We start from the raw sequence: 23,516 nt of genomic DNA, 5'->3' as shown, positions 1-23,516 counted from the left end.
GCTCGACAAGGAGGCATTGGCACTTGTGGCTGGAGTGAAGAGGTTCCATGAATACCTCTATGGCAGGACTTTTGACCTCATCACTGACCACAAGCCACTCCTGGGCCTCCTCGCCGGTGATCGTCCAACTCCACCGGTCCTCTCACCACGCATGCTGCGATGGACTGTTTTCCTGGCTGCCTACCACTACCGGCTCATCCATCGCCCAGGGAAATCGATGGGCCATGCCGACGCCCTCAGCCGTTGCCCTCTTCCAGCATTTGTGGAAGACCCGGCTCCAGCTTCATCGCTCCTTCTGATTGAGGATCTTCCGGCAGCGCCTGTATCGGCTGCCACTGTGGCCTCCGCATCTGCCCAGGATCGCACCATCAGCCGGGTGCTCAACTGGGTGTGGAGGGGGTGGCCACAAGGGCCTTTTGCATCGGAGTTCCAGCCCTTCGCAACCAGACAACATGAACTCTCAGCTCATCGTGGCTGCCTGCTGTGGGGAGACCGCGTCGTGATTCCCCAGGGACTCCGTCAGCGCGTCCTGGAGGCTCTGCACGTTGGCCACCCGGGAATTGTCAAAATGAAGGCGTTGGCTCGGTGTTACGTCTGGTGGCCTAATATGGACGATGCCATCACTGCCTGGGTGTCCGCCTGTCAAGCGTGCCAGGAGTCGAGGCCTGCACCACCGGCAGCTAAGGGACACACCTGGGAGACGCCAAAGACACCCTGGTCGAGGGTGCACATCGATCTGGCTGGCCCCTTTCACGGCCGGACCTTTATGGTAGTGGTGGACGCCTATTCCAAATGGCTGGAGGTCGCCCTGATGTCCTCCACCACTACCGAAGCTGTCATCCGGGTGCTGCGAGGCCTGTTTGCAACGCATGGGTGTCCTGATGTCCTTGTCTCTGACAACGGACCGCAGTTCACGTCAGGCACGTTTGAGCGGTATCTTTTGGGACTGGGCATTCGCCATGCCCTAACGGCACCTTTTCATCCATCCAGCAACGGGCAAGCGGAAAGAATGGTGCGCTCGACAAAAGAGGCACTGGCGCGCCTGGACCGGGGAGACTGGCATGAGCGGGTCGCCGAATACTTGTTCGTGCAACACATCACCCCTCATGCGGCCACAGGGAGGAGTCCTGCTGAACTGCTTATGGGCCGCCGCCTCAGGTCACCGCTCGACCGGCTACACCCAGACTTTGCCGTGGCTGAACCCCCAGGCTGTGCCAACGCACCACGGTCATTTGTCCCAGGAAACCAGGTCTTTGCCCGGAACTATGTGGGGGACATCCCTTGGGTGCCAGCCACAGTAGTGGGAGTCACTGGACCTCGCTCGTACCAGGTGGCACTCGAAGACGGACGCTTGTGGCGACGGCACATAGACCAGCTTAGGCGCAGGGTTGGGGACTTGGACACTACCGAGGTGCCCCCAACTGCGCTTGCGGCTCCAGAAGAGACACGTACAGATGGCGAGGCCCCACCTACACCTCCCTCACAAACTGCCAGCGTGGAGCCGAACCAAGCCGTTTCAGAACAGACTCAGACCACTCCACTTGCGGAGGCTCCACCCACAGCAGCGGATCCAGGGGAGTTGGTTCCAACGCCACCTAGGGTCGCACCACAGCCTCAGCGAGAACTGTGTGGCCCTCCGGACTTGGCTACCAGTCCCCGGCGGTCTGGCAGAGTTTCCAAGCGCCCAACTTATTTAAAGGACTATGTTGTTGGACAGGTATCACTGTTGGTCTAAGTATGGGAAATGTAACCGATATGCTTTTGTGCTTAATTGAACCATTACGCGTAGTGCTGTATATAAGGAAACCATTACGATTGTAACTAACGCCTTATCTCGGTGGGGAGGGGTGTTATGTAGTGTAGTTTCACCCTGGGCCAACAGGGGGATACTGTATATAGTTTTCACTCAGGTCTGTAGATAGTTTTCACTCAGGTCCGCGGCAGTTATTTTAGGCGGGAACTCTGGGCTGTTGTGGTTACAATGTTGACAGCCGGCTGCCTATAAATACAGGCCGGCTGAGCTGTTCGCAGTCAGTTCTATTCCAGCTTACCATAATAAAGAGCTACTTGAAGAAATCGCTGTGCCGGCTGCTATGTCAACCCACCACCTAACAAGAACAAGCACTGGAACCAAACAGATACCAGTCATTTTCTCTGCCTCCTACTCTCTGCTTGTCACATAACACCCTCCTCCCAGCTTCTAACCCATATTGCTGTATCTGTGGAATGAAAGGGGCCCCACCCATTGTCACTCCACAGAGTTCCCCTTTGATCCACTGTTGTGCTAACGGCTCATTGCCCCACAGGCTCACGCCTCCAAGGAAAGTAGTCTGAGTTGATTAGTTTCCAACACACATAGATTGCAGGGGATTAGCGAGGTGTCTTTAGGAAGCTTGTCTAGCTAAATTAGTTCTTTCACACATGTTAATTCCGGAGAATTAAAAGCATCTAACATACAGCTTACCACACACAGGTCTAGCAACCAGTTTTAACACACCAACCTTCATTAAATTCTAACACTAACCTGATCCAGAATTTAAAGTGTCTTGCACCCACAGATTCATCACAATACATTGACTATGATAAGAGTCCATCCTTGGGCCCTGCTCAGGTGATGACATGAACCCTAGGCCCATAAAGCAAACAGGTATGCACCCATGAGACCACACTTTAAGGAGGCAACAGTCCGTCAAGTGTGTTACTATTGCTCACCGGGGCTATTTATAGCTGCCACAGTGAAGGACTATCTAAACTTGCCTTTGACAACCTGGTGCCCTCCAGATGTTTTGGACTACAACTCCCATCATCCCCAGCTGGAATAGTTGGCAAAGGCTGAGGTATATCTTTTCCCAGAGAAACAGCATTCCAAAGATTATCTGTCCCCCTCTTCTTCTCATAAACCGATCTCCTCTTTGTGAAAAGACATCTGCTTTTCCTCTTATAAAGACACCTGCGCACACTACTGGATTACAACCTGCTGCCTGTGGGGAAAGGCCTACAAACCTTTGCAGCATTTCCGTCAGAGAGCTCACTCCTCACACCTCCACATTTCCAGCCACTTTCCCCAGGGAAAGTCCGCTCCTCACCACTGAATCGGAGCAAACGTCTGTTGGGTTTTCCTCAGATTGTCGTTTGCTCAGGGGGGGAAAATGGAAAACTGCTCAGACTCGTGCCTAGAAAGTATAGAATGAGAGGAAAACCAATCAGACCCATGCTTCTAGGCACGGAACAAGCGGAATGAGCCCTAAGTCAAAAGAAGAGATCTTAGAGGAACTGGCTGCATTTAGCCTACAAGAAAGAGCAAAGAGCATTGGATAGATCTATGGGTCGTGATAAAAGGTAAAGGTAAAAGACCCCTGACCGTTAAGTCCAGTCGTGAACGACTCTGGGGTTGTGGAGATCATCTCGCTTTACTTGCCGTGGGAGCCGGCGTACAGCTTCTGGGTCATGCGGCCAGTATGACTAAGCTGCTTCTGGGGAAACCAGAGCGGCGCACGGAAACACCGTTTACCTTTCCGCCGGAGCAGTACCTATTTATCTACTTGCACTTTGACGTGCTTTCGAACTGCTAGGTTGGCAGGAGCTGGGACTGAGCAACGGGAGCTCACCCCGTCGCGGGGATTCAAACTGTAGACCTTCCAATTGGCAAGCCCTAGGCTCAGTGGTTCAGACCACAGCGCCACCCACGTCATGATAGTTGGTGCTTAATGGGATGGATGGGGTGGAAGGCAAGAGAGCAGCAGTGACTTTGTTTGTGGGGGCAGTATTTGTGTTTTTAAATTTGCTGTGAGGATATTTTCTATAGTAAGTGGTACAGAAACAGTCTTAAATAAAAATTGATAAATTAAATAACCCCCCTATCATCTCAATCCCAATTAATAACATTCTTTGTATAGCCTTCTCTGTAAAACCCAAATGTTGCGGGGGAAGAACGATAACACTTTGCTCCTCAAAATATGTGGCTGCATTCAAAGCTAATCACTCACGAGAATCTTTGGAACTGTAGCTTACACTTACAGCTATAACTCCCATCACCCTTAACAAACTACAACTGCCATGGTTCTTTCAACATGTCTGTGTGTGCCTTAAGTGTATGGTGTTGCAACAGATGGCCCAAATGCATCCATCTTCTTTCAAATACTCCCTAAGCCAGTAGTTTTCAACTAGTGTGCTGTGGCACCCTTGGGTGCATTGAATGATGGTCAGGGTTGCCGTGGGCAACACTGGCCTCTGTCCCTCTTTCCTTCCTTCCCTCTTCTGATGTCCTCTCACGGCTCTGCCTCCCAAAGGCTTGCACAGCTGTTTGTTGCAGCAGCCCTGGCTACACACTCCCCAGGTGAATGGTGCCTCTGGGGCTGGCCGGAGGGTGCTTCCCTGGCCCCTGTGGAGCAGTGGGAGGAGGAGCAGTGGGAGGAGGCACCTCTCTTTGGGTCAGAGGGGGCAGCTCAGAGACCAGGGATGGCGGCTGCCCAGAGCACTCCCAAGGAGAGGGGAGAAGAGAGCAGGCTGAGGAAACACTCCACAAGGGAGGGTATTCGCAAAGGGGTGAGGAGCTGTAAGCTCTGCAGGCAAGGGGTGACATAACTGGGCTCCTGAGCCCCACAGGGGTGCTGCAGAAAGAAAGTAGTTGGCCAAGGGAGCTGTGGACCCCAAAAGGATTAAACCTCTGCCCTAAGCAGTCCTCTTAGTGACCTGTCATTATTGCACGAGATAAATGAGATAAATCTATAAAGTTCAATAGAAGTTGCAATGTAGCTCCTCGCTTGATACTGAGAGTTATAGCAGGTATCTGATTAATCAAGGTGTTCTGTTGCACCAGAAGCAGTTTAGTCATGCTGGCCACATGGCCATGAAAGCTGCCTGTGGACAAACACCATCTCCCTCAGCCTGAAGCGAGATGAGTGCCACACCCCATAGCCACCTTTGACTGCACTTAACCGTCCAGGGGTCCTTTATATTGAGTATCTATACATTTCCCCTTCCTCGGTGTCCTGGCCTTCTCCAGCCAAGGAAGGCACACTTTTCATAGTTAATTCTGTGTTGGCAAGATAAATGTTTGCAGCAGCTTCCACAGCGTTCTGGGTACACATACTTCTAGCCTCTAGACAGTCGCCCACTGGTCTAGACCCTGCAGAGCAGTTGCAGCAGTAGAGAGACCCTACCGCTCTGCCCACTTATATATGCTCTCCTGATGGGTTGCATGCCTGTAATCTGAGACTTCTCCTGCATGGAATGTGCCACTGCTCTTACCACTTCAAGCCCCTCCTTGTTCTAGGAGACAGTGGAGCAGTGGAAAGGGAGGTTTCTACTGACCTGTCTTCTTCTCCCACATCTGGCATGCCTTTCTCCATCTCGGACTACCCTGAGTCTCCCTCCTCCCCTGGCTCCTTCCTTGCGTCCAACCCCATAAATCACTGGTCCCCTCTCCTGGTTCACTCTCCTGGTCTCCTGCCCCCCACACTTCAGAGTCCTGCCAGTCCCTGACACTCAGCTAATAGTAGCTCTGGCTGTGTGTAGTGGGTCGCACTGGGGGAATTAGTGCCCCACTTTGCCATGATCCTGTCACAAATGACCCCCCCCCACACACACACTGCTTTTAGCAACAACAACAAAAAGTGTCTGAATACGCATTCACTCACCTCTGGCATCAAGTCTAATTTGTCCTTTGTGTGAGAAGCAATGAGTTTAAATTTCAGGCAAATGGCTACAAGAATAGATCGGAAAAAGGTTGCCTAAGAGGATATCATGTTCCCATCTCTTGATCGTAAGATGAATTTGATACATCATAAAATTGTCCCCAAAGTTAGTGGAAGACCAACACAACTAGCCATATAACTTTTCTCTGCACTGCTGGAAGAGCAGAGAAGAATTACATTTGTTACTGGCTTGCCTTATGGCAGGAGCTAATTAGTCATATTCATCTGCTTCTGTATCCAGTTTGTAGCTTCTTATCTCATGACATAATATTGGCCAACTTTCCAATAAATTGGATGTTCAGGAAACAGGAGGCAGCTGGCTTTCCACACATAACTGGTGCCTAAAGTGCATCTGTTCTGAAGTGGGAAGCAGAAGTTATTGGTACCTGGGCGAGTGAGCTGTTAACATGTAGAGGGAATCCTGGAAGGGTTTGAATGTATTTGGTAATGTTTCTTCACATATTTTGGCCCACAGGGCTCACTGCAAGAAACAAGGTGTTGATACATTAGCTTTCCCGCCTCTTTTTATATCTCCACCCCCCACTGATTCTATTAATAACCAAAAAAAAAAAAGGAAAGAAAGGGTTTATTCAGACGTTAACTGAAGTGGGCCAACCGCATTTGGCATGTTGTGGGATAGCCCTGGAGGGTGCACTGAAGCCTGAACAGCTTTTACCCTAAAAGTGAGGCAACTAGCCTGTGGCCCTCCAGATGTTGTTGGACTTCAGCTCTCATGGATCCTGTCCATTATCCATGCTGTCTGGGATTGATGGGAGCTGCAGTCCAACTACACCTGGAGAGCTGCAGGTTCTTCACTCCTATCCGAAAATTGCTAGGGAACCTCAGGCCTGAGGCCCAAATGTGGTCCTACAAGTCTCCCCTTACTGCATCCCTTTCTGACTCTGCTCTGCCCCCAAATGTTTTTGCCTGCCAGGAATGTGTCCTTAAACTCTGATAAGGCATCTTGCTTGTCTGGACAGAGAACACAGATGGTTCTCTGGCCCCTCCTGGTCCTAGCATGTGGGAATGCACGCTTTGGCCTGAAAAAGATTACTCACCCTTGTCCTAAAAGGTGGCTTGTAAATACTTCACATCAATTTAAATAATATTAGAGATGGACATAATTGTTTGGTTCTGTTCCAGATATGTTGCACTGAACTGAATTTCTTTAGACGCCACTGAACCTATCCATATTCCTATAGCTTCAAAACACTAGTTATTGGACCCAGGTATGTGAAACAGGTACAAAGCTGGAAAAATGCCTATTTGGTGAAAGCCACAGATTAGAATACATGCAAGGAAGGGGAGAATGGGGGTTCACATTCAATGATCTTAAATTGTCAGAACCACTCCCCCCTCCCCCCCCCCCACGTTGCTGATGCTCCTTCTCTTGCCCAACCTGTTCCGGCACCACAATCCACTCCTGCCCTTCCTTTGTACTGCATCCATGGCCCATGCAGCTGTTGTCTGCTAAACAAAAGCAGCTCATCCTGTAGGCTCATCCCATGTGCTGGAGCTTTGGCCAGCGAAGGGTTAAGGCAAGCCATTGGCTGCTGAGTGAGTGAGCTCATCTGAGCTGGAACATGCTCCAGGTTTTATGAGCCACTCAATGCAGATGATATCAGAGGGGGGTTATCTGAGCCTGGAAGCTAAGCTACTTAGGGAAATCGCAACATCCACTTAGGACACATTCCATGCCTTAGCAGAGCAGCAAGCCAACTGCAGGGAGCCTCTGGTCATGTAAGTAGAAATACTTTCTCTCTTGGAACTGGGTGCCTGGGCTCTTTTTGTGGCAGGGAGCTGGAGGGTGGGGGGTACCCTGGATCCCAGAGGCTGAGCTTTGCATCCCAAGCTCTGAATTTTCAGTACCCAACAAGAGCTGGAGGAGCCTCCCGTCTCAGAATAGATCTCCGCTGGGCGGTTTCTTTCACATTTGCCTGGAGCTAAATAAATGGACCTTGAAGTTGGCATAATAGTCACTCCCTGCACAGGCTGAAAGAGGCTGGGAATGCAATAAACAGGTCTGAGTCCCACCCATATTCTCTCTGGCAAAAAAGCTGATAATCAGTGGCAAAACCTTTTGTGCACTGGAGCAACCACCCCACATAAAAAGTGGGGGAGCTGGGAACTCGTGAAGTTTCCCCAGGAAAGGCATGAGCACTTTTTCTCGAGGCACCCGGGAAAGGGAGTCTGGCAGACTGGCCATGTAGCCTACCTTTGTGTTTCTCGGCAGATGTGTGGGGACTGCATGGATCTGGGGGTCGGAGGGAGGGAGAAAACCAACACAGAACTGTAAATCTGACTTGCACAGGTTGGTTGGGTGTGGGTGTGTGGCAGCCCCGCTTCTGAGACGAGACTCAGATGCTCAATCCCCTGCCAGGCAAGAACTGCATAGTCAGGTTAATCCTGCCTGATGTAAATATCATCCTCTCGCAGCAGAATGGAGTGAGATGCTGCATCCTGGGCTGGAGAGTGAGGAATGGTGCAGCTGCTGTCATGATGAGTAGCTTCCTGAGCTCCAAGACTTGGGCACTCCCTGTTGGAAAGCCTTGGCTCCCATGATGGTGGTTCTGCAGGGGAAGGCTTCCAGATCATCCCGGCCTTGCTCAGGTCATCCTGGGTAGCTCTCACCCACTTTCATCTCAGCCAATGGCTCTTTCCTTCGAACTCAGTGGTCCTGAGCTGCTACTTCCTTCACGCAGAGGAATATACAAAGCTGCCTGATGAGTCAGACTATCATCTTCCCTGACTGGCAGCGACTCTCATGGGTTCCAGGCAGGGGCCTCTCCCAACCCTACCTGGGAGATGTTGGCAGGGGTCGACCAGGACAATCAGGTGCCAGGCCACGCATGCCAGGAGAAGGGTTGGTGCATGGCAGGCATCTCTGTGATAGTTACGTTGCCACTTGCCCACGTTTATTCACTTCCAATAAATGACTTAAAGCCATTTAACAATTTTAAAAATATCAACAATATAAATATAGTGCAATTTCACAAATCAAAACAGTTTCAAATCCAAGGCAGATGCATTAGGAAACTTGGTCCTTCCTCACTCTTTGGCTCTAGTTGTGGAGAAACCTACACAGGGCAGCAGGATGGCTGCGGATTTGACTTTCTGACTCCCAAAGGGATGTGGAATTAGTGAGGGCGGATTCAGCCAGTCCCCAGGTCCCCTTCCTCCACTTCTTAGAGAAGCCTCCCCGGGGCATGGCCAGCTTCACTAAAAGTCATCAGGATCAGGCCAATATCAGGAGCCCCAGGCCACTAAGGGGACCCACAAACACACCATTTAGAAGGCTTGGGAGGGGGCACCAGGCATTCTCATCTTACAAAGGGTTTCTGGAAAGGTCAGAATGCTGCAAGAGAGACTCTTGCTGCTTCCGGTCTCCCAGGTGCTTATGAGATTGTGGGAGTGTAAAATGTGAAGCAGAGAAGGAGGGAGGGAGGTTGAAACACTACCCCACTTCATGTGGCTTCCCTCTCCTGCTCACCACCAGTTAATGAAGCCAGTTTGCAGGCTTGCTTCCAGTCCCGAGGCAAGGTTTTGCATATTTCACAACTTTGCATTGCTGAAAAAAAGTCTTGCAAATAAATGCTGGGCCTGTGTGATTCAAGAGGCCTGCAGTCTGATTCCTGAAAGGGGTTACACTTCTCAATTGTCCAAGTGTCTGGGGCTCGGTTCAAGCCATTCTCACACACATTCCCAAGGCACAGTGCCACTGTAGCAGAGCTGGAAAGAACAATAGACTTCCCAGCAAGATGGCACTGGGCAGTCGACATCCACAAATTTGCCCACAAGATCTACCCAAAGGATTTAGGTAGGCATCCCCCGAAAGCTATAATCCAGTAGAAGGTGAGGCAGAGGCTTGTGCTGACCAGTAGAGGAGGAATCTTACTCTCAATTCTTTCCTGTTTCCTTCAAGAAACAGAAGGCAGATGGGAAGGGAGGTGTAGCGAGAAGAGCTCCAGGAAGATCAGGGATACTCCTCTGGATGATTAGTTTCTTCCTACCAGGAAAACCAGGATCAAAGAGAAGATCGAGGCAGGGCTGCACTGGCTGAAAGGAAGGTGATGTGATCTCCCTGCCTGACTTTCCTATGGGGAAACTGGCAGGAGAAGAAGTTGAGGCCCATTCACACTGGGATGGGGTTCAGCTAAGATGGGTCTCTTGCTTTTTGCATAATTTGTGTCTTTTGTTGCCCAACTTACCGCTAGGAAAATGAGGTGAGAGTGGAGACTGAGACTGGACTTTGTCAAGGGAGGCTAAGGGGAGAAAGGAAAGTCACAGTCCCATGCATTGTAAGTCAGGGATGGGGAACTTCTGGACCTCCATATGATGATGCTGGGCTAAAGCTCCCATCATCCTCTGACCACTGACCAAGCTGCCTGGGCTTGGTGGGAGTTGGAATCCAACAACATCTGGAGGACTGTGGGTTCCCCATCCCTGATATAAATGGATGTCTCTTATAATCTCATGGCTGGCACATCAAGTCCATACAACAAGGAGACCCTCATTTTTCAAGGTTGTCTGACACTTCTCAGCTGGTTATCAGACACCACACCAGCAACATGTAAAGAATAGGAGGAGTGGATCGCAAACCAACTCTTTGCAGATCCCCACAAAGGAAAAGGGAAATTGCTCGCAAGTACAACTGCCCAGGGCACATTAAGGGCTGGCTGTCGAACTACACGTGTAATGTAAAGGCGTGTTAGCAACTTGGGACCAGTTTACCTGTGAAATTGCCTCACCCCATATGTGCCCACTTGACCACTTTGACCAGTGCAATTGTGTGTGTGCAGGGTGTGTGTTTGTGTGATCAGTCTCCTGCTGATAAAAACCAACCTTGCCAGACTCTTTGCATAACCATTTTGCATGGCACTGAACAACTCATACTCTACAATGATACTGAATTAATGAGGCCAGGCTATTTAAATGAAAAAAGATCAACTCTAGTCAGAATTGTGTGCTTTTGTCCCCTTGAATTATGTCCTTCCCCCATCCTCCCACTCTTCCTAAGTTCCCTCTCGGTGTGTTTCATTCTAGTTCCCCAAGACAAACAGAGAAAAGGGGCTGCAAATTGTGGATATTTACTTATTTGAGGATTTGTTATCCTGCCCTTTCAGAGCAGCTAACTTAGCGAAAACATTAAAACAGGAGTCGGGGGATAAAAGACAGCACAATATGGTATAAAACGTGAGCAGCAGACAGACCAATAAGCTAAAATATGTCTGTGATATGTGGGAGGACTTCTCTTACTGTAGAATGGACAATAGAGGGATCTCTTGTTCATAAGCAGGGAATGTCCAGGAAATGGAATGTTTTGCAGTGCAAATACAGGCTCAATAGAACAAAGAGTACAATGCACATCAACTGGACTGAACAGATCCTTTGTGTTCCTGGTCCACAGAAACACACTTCAAAACACCGGCTCCCTGTTAAAGCCGTCGTCATCATCTATGTTCCTATCATGGTTTCTCATTCCCATAGCCTGTAGAATCACCTTAATTATATCACGGACATTGTGTGCGCCCTGGCAGAAGAGCAGCAGGTGAGGGTCCAGTGATGGGGAAGAATCCCTTGGGCATTTTTGAGAAGGAGGTCCTGCCTGTCGCTCTCTTGCCGAGTTGTGTGGTTGCGTACGCAATATATATTTAAATAACATTTCCCCCCACCAGTGCCAAAAGAATCCCTCTACTGTAATTCCACCACAGCACAGCTATGATTTCCAGCAGCCTTGACAAATCCCAGTTCCCAGAATTTTTGGAGGGAAATGCGCTTTGGATTTGCTTTGAATGTGTGGTGTGTAAGCAGCGTGTGCCTCCCTCGGTTTCTCAAGGCACAAAGCACACCTGGCGAGCTGCACCATTAAAGTGAAACAGACCCAGGTGTGGATGTTACGCCAGCAAAGCCATGCAAAGCCCTGGCACCACCTCTGGGTGGCAGCCATGAGTGGAACACCAGTGCACATATGGCTCTGGGGCAGGCTTGGGTGGCCCCATTGTGACTGTCGGAGAAAGCCTTTTGCCCGGCCTTCATCCACCTGATGCCCTCCAGATGCTATCTGCAAATGCTATCAGCCCCAGCCAGCACGACTGCTCTATCCAATCACTGCTGTTGCCTGTTTTGAGAATGCTGAACTTACCACTTCTCCCCCAAGAAACCTGGCCAGCTCCTCACAGCTTGCAATCTCAAGCAGGTCTGCTTGTCTTGGAGCAGCTAAGCACCCCTTCTGTTGGAAAATGGGAGCTCCCAGAGGCTTCCATGATGGTGGTATAGGGGCTGCTAGGGCAATCTATCATGTTCCAGGGTGAGGGGTACCTGTCAAGAGAACAAATAATGCTCTTGAGTGCTTTAAAGTGAGCATGTAAGTGCAGATGGGGTGAAAAGGAGTGTGAGGATGCTGTATTCTGGTCCTCAGACCTATGGCATAGGAGACAGCTCCTAGGGGCTGACATTACTTCACCCCCTCCCCCCAAAAATATTTGAGGGGGCCAGCTCCCCACAGAAAGTTGATGGGCATTGCCATTCAAATGATGTGTGTACACCACATATTGTGATTGATTATCTGGGGTGGGGCTTACTTACCCCCCCCCCCACAATTTTATTCATGTTGGCACTCCAGTCCTACTGTCACCATGCACCCCAGCCCACTGGGATGGGCAGCACTCAGATGAACGAAAGCCAGTACCCCTCACATTTTAAGGGAGCTCACTGAGGAGGATCTCTTGCCCCCAACACCTGAAGCCAGCACCAGCTGGACATAGCGTTTTGTTTCCAGGGCAGGGCTGCTCAGAACTGCAGTTTTAGAAGATAGCATGAAGTTGGCTTTGGCTGTGACTCACAATATCTACACAGCTATCAAGGAATGGATGGTGAAAGCTGTAACAGCCCTCTGCTGCATATCAAGCTCCCTGTATATGTTTCTATGTCTCCCCAGAAGCACAAAGAGGCCAGGAATTGAACTTCAGCCCAACAGTGACTTGACTAAGCCAACAATCCTTACCCATGGTGAGTTCATCTACAGCACCTACGCACCGCTAACAAAAGAGATCGAAACTTGGCAAAAGGCTAGCAGGAAAGAATGGGTTTCATGGGCTGCGGCAGGGATGGAGAACTTTTCTCAACCCAAGGGCCACATACTCTTGTGGTCAACCTTCTGGGGCCCACAGGCCAGTGGTAGGGTATGTGGCCAAAGGCAAAAGTGGGCAGGGCAATGTATTTGATTCTTACCTTTGTATGTAGATGACAGCAATGCAAAAAACAGGTTTCTGCGCACAAGAAAGGGCTTATCCACGCTTACCTTTCCTCTGTGCTTTCCAGGTATGGTCTGCGCTTTAGAGCTCTGTGTCTAAGAGCTATTTTTTGCCCCAGAGCTTTTCCCACAAAAACTCACTCTTTACTGCTGAATTGAAGCAAAAAACAACCCGTGGGAAGCCCAACTGGCAGTTGTTCGGATTCAGCAGTACAGTGGTACCTCGGATTACAGGCGCTTCAGGTTACACACTGTGCTAACCCAGAAATAGTACCTTGGGTTAAGAACTTTGATTCAGGATGAGAACAGAAATCGTGCTCTGGTGGCGTGGCGGCAGCGGGAGGCCCCGTTAGCTAAAGTGGTCTTCAGGTTAAGAACAGTTTCAGGTTAAGAACGGACCTCCAGAATGAATTAAGTACTTAACCCGAGGTACCATTGTAAACAGTGGGTTTTCCCTGGGGAAAGTGGTGAGACAAAACTAAAACTTCTCAGATATGTGACTTGAAATCATGGGATGAATGAAAGTGCAAATGGGCCATTAGTTTAAACCTGCCCATAGTCTAGCAAATCAGTGTAGGTCAGATGCTCATGCTTCAATCTGATTTCATTGTGGCTGCTTCCAGGTGGACGGTTTCTGGGTCTACTTCAGGGCTCTACCATTAGGCAGAGTGATACGGCTGCCTCAGGTGGCATTTGACAATGCCCATGTCAAAATCCTGCCCTTTCAGAAAGCCAAAGGAATAGTGCTAAGGGCACTTACACTTGTGGAGATTGAGCTCAGTTTCCATCCTTCTGGAGGCAGGGGGGGAGTCAGCATTTTTTGCAGTCTCAGAAAAGACAGAGGGGAAAGAAACAGAGTGACAATCTTTTGTTTACAGCATCATGTAGATGCCTCATAAAAAGTGAGTGAATGAAGCGGGGCAATTCCACGAGGATTTCTACAATAGTCAGCTGGTCATCTCTGTAAACAGTTTTGCTTCAGAATGGGACAAGATTTTCCCATCATTATCACAAGGGCTTTCCATTTAGCACTATGTAAATCTGGCTTCTGCTCCTAATTCTCAATGACAGGTTCTCCTTGACCCAGCTGGGAAGCAAAATAGTATGGTACCAGAAATGTGTTGAGTGGATTTCCACAGCGGGCTTACCACTTGAACTATGTATGTTTGTCATCATAGGAACTGAGGCCAGAGCCCTTATTACCAAGAAAGGACATGTGGAAGCTCAGAACTAGTGAGGCTGACCTTCCCTCATGGTCTAAACTGGGCCTGTGACAGACGCAAAGAACATCCAAGCTCATGAGCCAGTCACAGCCATTAGCTATGTAGATAAATCTTAGCCCAAGAGTTTGGGTGAGAGTGAAGCATACAGCTATCCAAATAACCTGCTCCTTGGTCTATTTCTCCCCCCCCCCCCTTATAGGCCTTAACATCCTGAGTCTGCATAACAGGTAACCATGGAAACCCAGCCAAAAGAAACAGAGGAGGGAGAGAAGTCCCCCGAGTACAAGGACCTGCTGCCCAGCCAAACAGCCAGCACCTTGTGCATCAGCTCGCGAAGTGAGTCCACCTGGAATGCTCCTCACCAGAACAAGTGGGACATTTACCACAAGCCCGTTATCGTCATCTCGGTGGGTGGAGCCGTGTTCCTCTTTGGAGTGGCTCTCACCAGCCTGACCTGCCTCACCGCAGACCAAAGAGGAGGCATGAACAACACGACCAAGGAGGTGTTCAAACTGTGTGGGCCAGCCTTCCTCTCGCTTGGCCTCATGCTGCTGGTGTGCGGGCTTGTCTGGATCCCCATCATCCGCAAAAAGCTGAGGCAGAAGCAGAAGTACCACATCCTCCAGAGCATCAAGTCCTTCTTCCTCAACCGCTGAAGACAGCTCTCAAGATTCGGCCACCAGGCGAAGAAGACTGTGTCGCAGAGGACAGGGCTCTGCCTTTCTCTCCCTGGACCTACAAGGACAGATCAGCACTGCCCTAAAGGGGAGTTCACTCCCATACCCTCCTCTTCTTCCTGTGTGCAACAGATTTCTCCATCCCCAAGCAGAGACACTGTTGGGTGACACTGCGTCCTTAGCCAGTGAATATATTTTCCAATAGGATATCCATGCTGAGAGAGTGAAAACTGGCAGATCAGATCCCAGAACAGTGGATTTCTCACACTCGTTATTGCTTGAAAGGATATGCTATCTGTATCTTCAAGAGCCTGGTTTTCAGACTGTATTCATAAGAAAGTTGAGGCTTGTGCCATGACCGTCCACTGGGACTAATAACTGCCACAAGCTTTTGTGAGAAAGCAGATTGATATTTTTATTCCAACAGCTGGCTTTTGGGTTTTTTAAACAAAACCCAAACCCCTCTGCCTCAACCCCAATTAAAATGTTCAAGGAAAGAAGCCATTGTGCAAGCAAACAACTGTGTGTGAGTACAAATATTAATCGTGCAAAAGTCTCAGGCTCGGTGCGAGAGGGTAATGTCTGAAGGGTCTCACAGGATCCAGGCTCTCAAATGCTCTCAAAATGAGGGGTTGTCATTGTAAAATTACTTCGAAAAAGAGGGGCATGGAGCTGTACTATCGTAGAGGAGATGGCAGACTGTTGTGTAAGGAAATGGGATCCGCCTAGAGATCTGTCACACTGTCAATGCCATGCTACTGCAGCTACTGTCTGTGACTGCTTTTCTTTCTGTCCTGCTCCTCCTTTGTTCAGCGAAGCGCCTGAACAAAAGACCCTGGGCTCATCCGCACTTCCCTTTTGCTAGGCAGGGGGGCACTTTAAAGCACTGTGTCAGGTGCCTCCCCTTTTTGCCCCAGTGCTTTCCCTGAGAAAACCTGCTCTTTAATGCTGAATTGGAACAAATGGCAATTCAGGTTCTCCATGGGTTGCCATTTGCTCCATTTCAGCGGTAAAGAGTGGGTTTTCACAGGGAAAGCACTAGGGCAAAACCAAACAAAACACAGAGACACGGTGCTTTAAAGTCTATAAACACAGCACAAAAGGAAGTCTGGATGAGCCCCTTGTTAGAATGCAAGTCCCTAAAATTATGTCAATGGTTGTAGACAAACACGGATGGACAGAAATATAGAATTCAAGGCAACTAGCCAGGATCAGGGACTTGCCAAGTATAGTGAATTATGTTTAAGGAACAATGTTTACAGTTATGAATGTGACATCAGCTTTTGAAAATATGAATACCTGGAGAGGTACATGGTATGGGTGTTCTGCACATATTTGCAAAAACACTGATATGCCGCCTTAGGGAACACAGCTCTCCCAAGGCAGTCTACAATATTACATTGCTGTTTGTCCAGGAATCTACCCCTTGGTCAGGGAGAACAACTGGCAACACTCCTGTGACCCAGTGAGAAGAATGTCTCATTGAAACTATGATCAAGCATGGTTTCTTGGTCCTGGAAGACTCTACTGCATGCCAAGGCCAGGCTCTGTGAATTAGCAGTGCGTTGGTCTTGGCAGGCAGGCAGGAAATTAAAAGTATTTGGGCTCCAGTTGGAAAATGTAAGTGGAAAGAGATCTGCTAGATCATGTACACATGTGCACTGAGGTTCACTGAGAAACTGTTTTGAAGGCTATTGGGCTGTACTGGTTATATGGCCCTTAGGATGAGGTGTAGAGATTTTTATACATAGAACAAACCAGAAGTGCAACCAACCAGGAGTCTTTAGATTCTGCCTTATAGAGGCCTTAGATTCATTCATTCTGAACCATTTTGAGAAGCTGCCTTTTGGAAATGGTTCTCACTCCCAAAGTGCCTCCTCACCAGTGCTGCTTTGTGCATTCTTCCCCCTCCAAATGGCACCCCTCAGCTATTCCTGCTGACACCAGTAGAAGAGGCACATAGAGACAGAGCTTTTTATTTCCTGGCACTAAGATAGCTGGTTCCAAACAACCCTCCTGCATTTCTAATTCATTTAGGGATGTGCTCTTAAGGTTTATTTCAGTTCTGTTCTCCGCAGAGTCAACTATTTAGTGTGGGCTTCAGTGTTTGATGCCGGGCTGTATTTCTCAAAAACTGGTAAGACCATGGCACTTCCTGTTAAGATTATGCCTTACTCCATTCATTGAGGAACAGAGAATCCCCCTTCCTTTCCAACATTTATACACACACACAACAGTATTAGGGGTGCACCATTAGTCATCACCTACCAAAACATGGGTGGCGCTGTGGGTTAAACCACAGAGCCTAGGACTTGCTGATCAGAAGGTTGGCGGTTCGAATCCCGTTGCTCGGTCCCTGCTCCTGCCAACCTAGCAGTTCGAAAGCACGTCAAAATGCAGGTACCGCTCCAGCGGGAAGGTAAACAGTGTTTCTGTGTGCTGCTCTGGTTCACCAGAAGCAGCTTAGCCATGCTGGCCACATGACCCGGAAGCTGTATGCCAGCTCCCTCGGCGAATAAAGTGAGATGAGCACCGCAACCCCAGAGTCAGTCACGACTGGACCTAATGGTCAGGGGTCCCTTTACCTTTACCAAAACATTACAAGATAAACTGCTCATTTTCTTTAAAATGATCTAAAAAGCTTCCCTACAGTTTACTGCAGATGTGTAAAAGGTTATTTTTATTTACCAGGTTTTCCACATCATGGGCAAATGCACATTAAACGAAGAAAAACTATAGGCTGGCATTTTTATGATAACATCAACTGGAGGGTGCAAGAAATATGTGTGTGTGAGCAGAACCAATTTCACAATAGACTCTCATCTGGAAGCACCTCTGAAAAAAATATAATTGTAACGCAGTGCAAGGGGGCAGTCCTTTAAAGAAAAAAAGGTGTGGTCTGTGCACTGTAGTGATGCGATTGCATGGTGCGGCAGTTAGTAAAAGTATTTAAAGGAAATGTAAATAAAAAGTACATTGAGATGGTGCTGGGGCAGATTACTGTTACTGGTGTTATTGGTCACTCTGTCCAAGGCACCCGAGACACTCATGGAACCACGTGATGGTAGAAGTAACAGTGCATGTGATATCTGGGGGAAGAGTCGAGTGTGTCTAGAGCTGGGACGATGTAATATCCCCATAAAAGAAGCACAGCCTCAAAGGAAAATGCCTTGACTTTGTAGGGAGAGGGGAGGAAGAGAACATGTGTCATTGTGACTTATCAAGGACAGGTAGCAAAAGGGGAGCAGGGCAATATCTGGTAAATAAAGACAACTAGAGCGTATGGCTCCTTGTTTCCATGGTGCACTTGTACGCTTGCAGCATCAGCACCAACTACCCACCTGGAATACAGCCACTTCCATCCAAGCCAGAACAGCAGCCGGGGAGATTCCGTGCATTCTTCCTTCAGAACAGTTATTTAGGGTGTTTCCAAACAACCTGTTTATTGAGCATTCATCCTGACTTCTCTGCAGGGATGTGAGTTGACGGTGGCTCATTTACTCTGATTTGTTTGTAGGGAGGCTAGACGATATTGAGTGCCAACCCACACTTTTCCACTGCGTTTCCCTGTCATATTGCTAAAAGTCTGGTCTTTGGGGGAAGCGGGTTTGTTGCAAACAGGCGACCAAATCAGCTTACCTTGCACAGCCTGAATTGTGATTGAATTCCCACCTGAAAATGGCAACAGTCTAGAAGTGCCCTTAGTTGCATACAGCCTTCAATATCCACTTAGAATACAGGGCAGGAGAGTGGCATGGGTTGGGGGTTGGGGACAGTTTGTGCAGTGTGTCACAGGATCCTCTAACACCAGTAATGGCTCTTTGTCTCCTGATTTTTTAAAAAATAAAAAACCAAGCATTTCTGTAATTGTGCGTCATTTCTCCTATGCTGCTCTAGAACTCAGCCTTGCTGGCACGACCATCTCTTACAGGAGCCGATCTCAGAGTGCACGTACCTCCTGCAGAACATGAGGGGTGGAGGTTAATGGGAGAACGTGGTACACTTTGTGCACCGCTCTTGGAAAGCATGATGGGACTTGGCACCAGGAGAGCCAGATTTCTATTAAGGAGGAGAGCAGCAGCTGAAATCTGAGCATGCTAAGTGTTTCCTGACACTTACCACATTGGCAGCGTGGCTCTTCTCCTGGGAATCAATGCTTTCGAATTACTGCACTACTTCAACTTGCACAGTCTGCTATGATATCAAGCTAAGAGCAGCTCCCTGCTTCTGGGGTTTGCAGAAATCCAGGCCATAAGAGCAGGGCTACGAGAAGGGAACAAACTAAATCCCCCCACCGCCACCAATTTGGGGAAGGGTGGTAGCTCAAGGCTAGAGCACCTGCTTTGCATTCAGAAGGACCAAAGTTCAATCCCTAACATCTCCAGGTAGGGCTGGGAATGTCTCCCACTCAAAACACTACCAATCAGTGTTAACAATACCAAGCTAGATGGACCAATGGTCTGACTCATTACAGGGTGGATTCCAGGCAGGCAAGACTCCGACAGGCAATTCTAGGCAATGGGCATTTGGTAGCCAGGCTACCAAAGAAGGCTGGGGCAACTGGTGGTGGAGGAAGCTGCTCAGGTGCTTGGGGCGGTGTGCCCAGGGGTGGGGCAAGCCGCCCCTAGGGGCGGGGCAGAGTGCAGGGCCTTCAGAGTCTGCCTGCCCCCTCCAACTCAGCTGCCGGACAGCTGGGGGGGGAGGAGGCAGTGGGCAGACCATTTGGGCAGCATGAAGCCCAGGAGAGATGCGTGGCTTGGGCACATTGCAGGCCGCACGGTGAATGCCGCCCGGCATTTTGTCACCCCTCTCAGTGGTGACACCTGGGGCGAACCGCACCCACTGCACCCGCCTTCCTCCACCCCAGGGGGCAACACAGGCCATTGATCTCATGAGCTGTGCATTTGTCCGGGCACTGCTGCAGGCAGGAAACTGAAATGAAATGAAATACAGCTCTGGCTTGAAACCACGAAGCCATGCAGAGTGGCTAGTCAAATAGTGCCCACCTCCAGAGAGATTCCCTGTGCCATATCCTCAGTTTGCCAGTATTGGCTTCAATGCTGTGGGCATGTGAAGAGGCACCTGGCCTGGTTCTTCCAAAACAAAAGCAGAACAGCCCACCCCAAACAATAGCTAAGACCTCTCTGTCTGTCTCTCTGATCCACTCCACACTCTTGAGCAGGTATAGAAGCTTAGCATACAACTCTCAGAACAGAAACACAGCTGGACAAAGTTGAATGATTGATCTGCATTTTTTATCCTGCCCATTTTTATCCAAGGAGCAGAACATTCCTTCTCTCACCCAAATCATCCTCACAACAACCCCATGAGGTGGATTAGGCTGAGAGATATTCACTTGCCCAAGGTGTGAGCTTCATGGCTGAGTAGTGATTTAGAGTCTGAGACTCTAAAAAAAAACCACCATACCATGCCCTGTTTCAAGCAAAGTTGCCATTGCTGCAGAGGTTGAATTTACAAGCTTATGTCTGGACAACGGGAAGTGGCATACATGGCAGTGCACTGCTCTTTTGTCCACTCCCAAATGGAGACTCTTCTAATTCTCACTCCCAACTGGAGCCATAAAACCCTTAATGTACTTTCCCCATTAATCCTCTTTCATTTGGTGCTCCTGCTGAAAAAATATTGTTTTGTATCTGCTGCAGTGTTTGTTTTGAGAACCTGACTACTAATAAATCCTTTACTAATGAACCTTGTTCTCTTGGTGTCCGTATGGAAAGGACTGCTTGGCTCCTCTCTTACATCCCTGTGTACATAGGTAACTGCGTTTGGAAGGGTGAGAAAGGCTGGCCTTCAGCCCTGCTAGATGTTGCTGGACTCCAGCTCCAATCAGCCCAAGTCACCATGGCCAATAGTCAGGGATGATCAGAGCTGAAGTCCAACAACACCTGGAGGGCCAAAGATCACTGCTACTGTATAGTGTGATCTGCTCTACAGAACCAAACCTGTAGCAAATGCTCCCATGACCCTGACACAGTGACCTTAGTACCGCTTGTTATCAAGCTTTATATTTGTCTCATGATGTCATTAGCATTACACCTCCCATTTCAGACGAGTGGCACTAAGCTTTGGGGGGTGGTCCTCATTCCCTAGTACCCCACTTGTTATTCCTGAAATTTGGAGTATTTAGTTAGAGTCACGTGCTTCTCGTGGTCACTGAGAAGACCTGGGGGAGGTGGTCAAATATCTTCAGAAATGTCCCCACAGCCTTTGTCTTAGTCTTTATTTGGCTTGTAACTGGAAGATACAAAAATTGTAAATACACCCTCAGATCAATACTGTTTTTGGCATTTGGGTAGGCTGACTTATATAAGTCATACAAACAGAGAACTAAGTCCCCATGTGCAAATCTCGCCCTCCCATCACATGTCAAAGAGATAAACAACTACCTGATTTAGAAGACATCTGAAGGCAGCCCTGTTTAGGGAAGTTTTTAATGTGTGAAATTTTAATGTATTTTTAACCTTTGTTGGAAGCCGCCCAGAGCGGCTGGGGAAACCCAGCCAGATGAGCGGGGTACAAATAAATTCCTCCTCCTCCTCCTCTTCTTCTTCTTCCATGGACCCATTCCTGAAGCTGCCCCATGGCACTATCCAGAAAAACAAACAAACCCTCTTTCTGTTTTGTGTTGCAACCTTGCCTTGAGTTACACTGGGATGCACAGGAAGCATTTATATTATAATAAAAGCCCTTTCTGTGCCAGAGTCCCAAATCTGATTGTTGCTTAAAACCAGCAGAAGGCTTGGGTAATTTCCTCTCTCCATTTACTTCAAAGTAAGCTTAATAGCCCCTGGAAAAGCTCGTTCTTCGTGTTTCTCTGCTAAATGTTGGGGCAGGCTATAGCCCAGGGCCCTTGAGGTAGAAAACAGCCGTGAAGGTAGGAGAGGGGATTGTGTTTGACAGAACTAGTCACACTGGACACACATACAGACACTTCTGGGAAACGTGGCAGCAGGGTAAGAGATGGAGTCGCACAAGAATATCATATTTCAGCTGAAAACAACACAGAGGAAATTTGTCAGTGTGCTTTCTGGCAAAACACAAACCAGCTCTGCGAAGCACTTATCAAGACAGCCGTTGGAAGCCACCAGTGCCCTGGGTGAACCTAAACCTTGCTTTGTCGTTCTAAGCCTGGGGTCAGGGGTTCAACTTGTCAGCAACACTTCTCCCATCTTATCTGTTTGCACACAAGCCTCTTCTGTCTGGAATCTGGGCAAGGGGGTGTCAACCAAACAGGCTTTCTCCTGTGTTTTCCAGTGGCATCTGGTTAGAGTCAGTCTTAAACAGTTTGATAGAAATGAACATTACCCAAGATGCTTCCACTTTTTGAAATACAAGGAAGCCCACAAAGTTGAAGGGTAGGGGGCAATTATTCATCAGCATATTAATAGGTAATCTATCTTTTTAAATATAAAAAATACACAGGTATATACTGTAAAGTCTGGCTAGTACTCAGGCTAATTTATGTTGGTTGGTTTCAACAACCACACTTAAAAAAAAAGTCTCTCTCACCATTCCAAAGAAAGAAAAGAATTATTTTCTATGATTATATATGTGCGCATACAGAGATACACACACACATACAGTGGTACCTCGGGTTAAGAACTTAATTCATTCCGGAGGTCCGTTCTTAACCTGAAACTGTTCTTAACCTGAAGCACCACTTTAGCTAATGGGGCCTCCTGCTGCCGCCGCACCACTGCTGCACGATTTCTATTCTCACCCTGAAGCAAAGTTCTTAACCCGAGGTAATATTTCTGGGTTAGCGGAGTCTGTAACCTGAAGCATATGTAACCTGAAGTGTCTGTAACCCGAGATGCCACTGTACACATAATGCCAATTGGTTTTCACAACCACAATGTTACTGAAAAACAGGATGTTTCCCTTGTTGTTTTACAGAAACAGAGGAATTACTGTACTTTTCCGTGTATAAGACTAGGGTTTTTTTTACTAAGAAATAATGTTAAAAGGGGGGGTAGTCTTATACACGGGGGCAATCTCCCCCCATTTTCTTAATTTTGAGTCCCCCAAAATAGGGGACGTCTTATACACGGGAACGTGTTATACACAGAAAACTATGGTACTTCTCTTCCTCACAATCTGCTATGGCATAGCTGGCTTTGTTGATCCATTAGCAAAGGATCTGAGAGGCTTGAGGTCTTGGGGCCCATGCGGATGTGACCTTAACAGTCTGACTGCCACCTGGTTATTTAAATATCAGCCACAATAAGGAGAATTGGGATTGGGGCTGTGGGTGCAGAGGAGTCTCTCTCTTTGCCTGCTGCAGCCTCAATGAAACACTTCCTCAGAGTTGCTATGAAACTCCCAATCCAGCCCCAATCCTGATATATTCAAGGAGGCAGGGGAGAATAAATATGCTAGGCTTGCCATATGTCAAAAAAGCTCAACAGCTTTTGTGTCTTGAATTTCACTTCTAGAAATATGACAAATGTAAAATTTAAAATGAGATGCACCAAAGTTCTCAAGAGTCTCCAAGCAGTAAGAGACTTGATTCACTGAAAAGCTTAAAAATGACAAATAAAGCAAGCATTGAAGATGCATTAGCTTAAGTTACTTATTTTTCAACACCTTTTATTTGACTCATAACACGGGCAGTTAAAGTATGACAAAGATATGCTTTTTTCAGAAC

General features: G+C 48.3%; 1 protein-coding gene across 3 annotated transcripts; it reads left to right on the top strand.

The window, feature by feature from the left end:
- The first annotated feature begins 7,219 nt into the window (after positions 1-7,219).
- Positions 7,220-18,715, top strand: PIRT (phosphoinositide interacting regulator of transient receptor potential channels). Of its 3 annotated transcripts, none has more exons than XM_080994134.1 (3): positions 7,234-7,436; positions 12,634-12,704; positions 14,371-18,715. In XM_080994134.1, the coding sequence occupies exon 3, from the start codon at positions 14,405-14,407 to the stop codon at positions 14,825-14,827; it is 423 nt and encodes a 140-aa protein (XP_080850260.1). In that variant the 5' UTR covers positions 7,234-7,436; positions 12,634-12,704; positions 14,371-14,404; the 3' UTR covers positions 14,828-18,715. The 3 variants fall into 3 exon arrangements, with proteins under 3 accessions (XP_080850262.1, XP_080850260.1, XP_080850261.1); XM_080994135.1 differs by lacking the exon at positions 7,234-7,436 and adding an exon at positions 10,966-11,244; XM_080994136.1 differs by lacking the exon at positions 12,634-12,704 and having other exon boundaries at positions 7,220-7,436.
- The last annotated feature ends 4,801 nt before the right edge of the window (positions 18,716-23,516 follow it).

Source organism: Podarcis pityusensis (assembly GCF_964106645.2).
Source record: "Podarcis pityusensis genome assembly, chromosome: 2".
Classification (NCBI taxonomy): Eukaryota; Metazoa; Chordata; class Lepidosauria; order Squamata; family Lacertidae; genus Podarcis; species Podarcis pityusensis.
The sequence above is the reverse complement of the archived record's forward strand: the minus strand, read 5'-3'. Positions and strand labels throughout refer to the sequence as shown.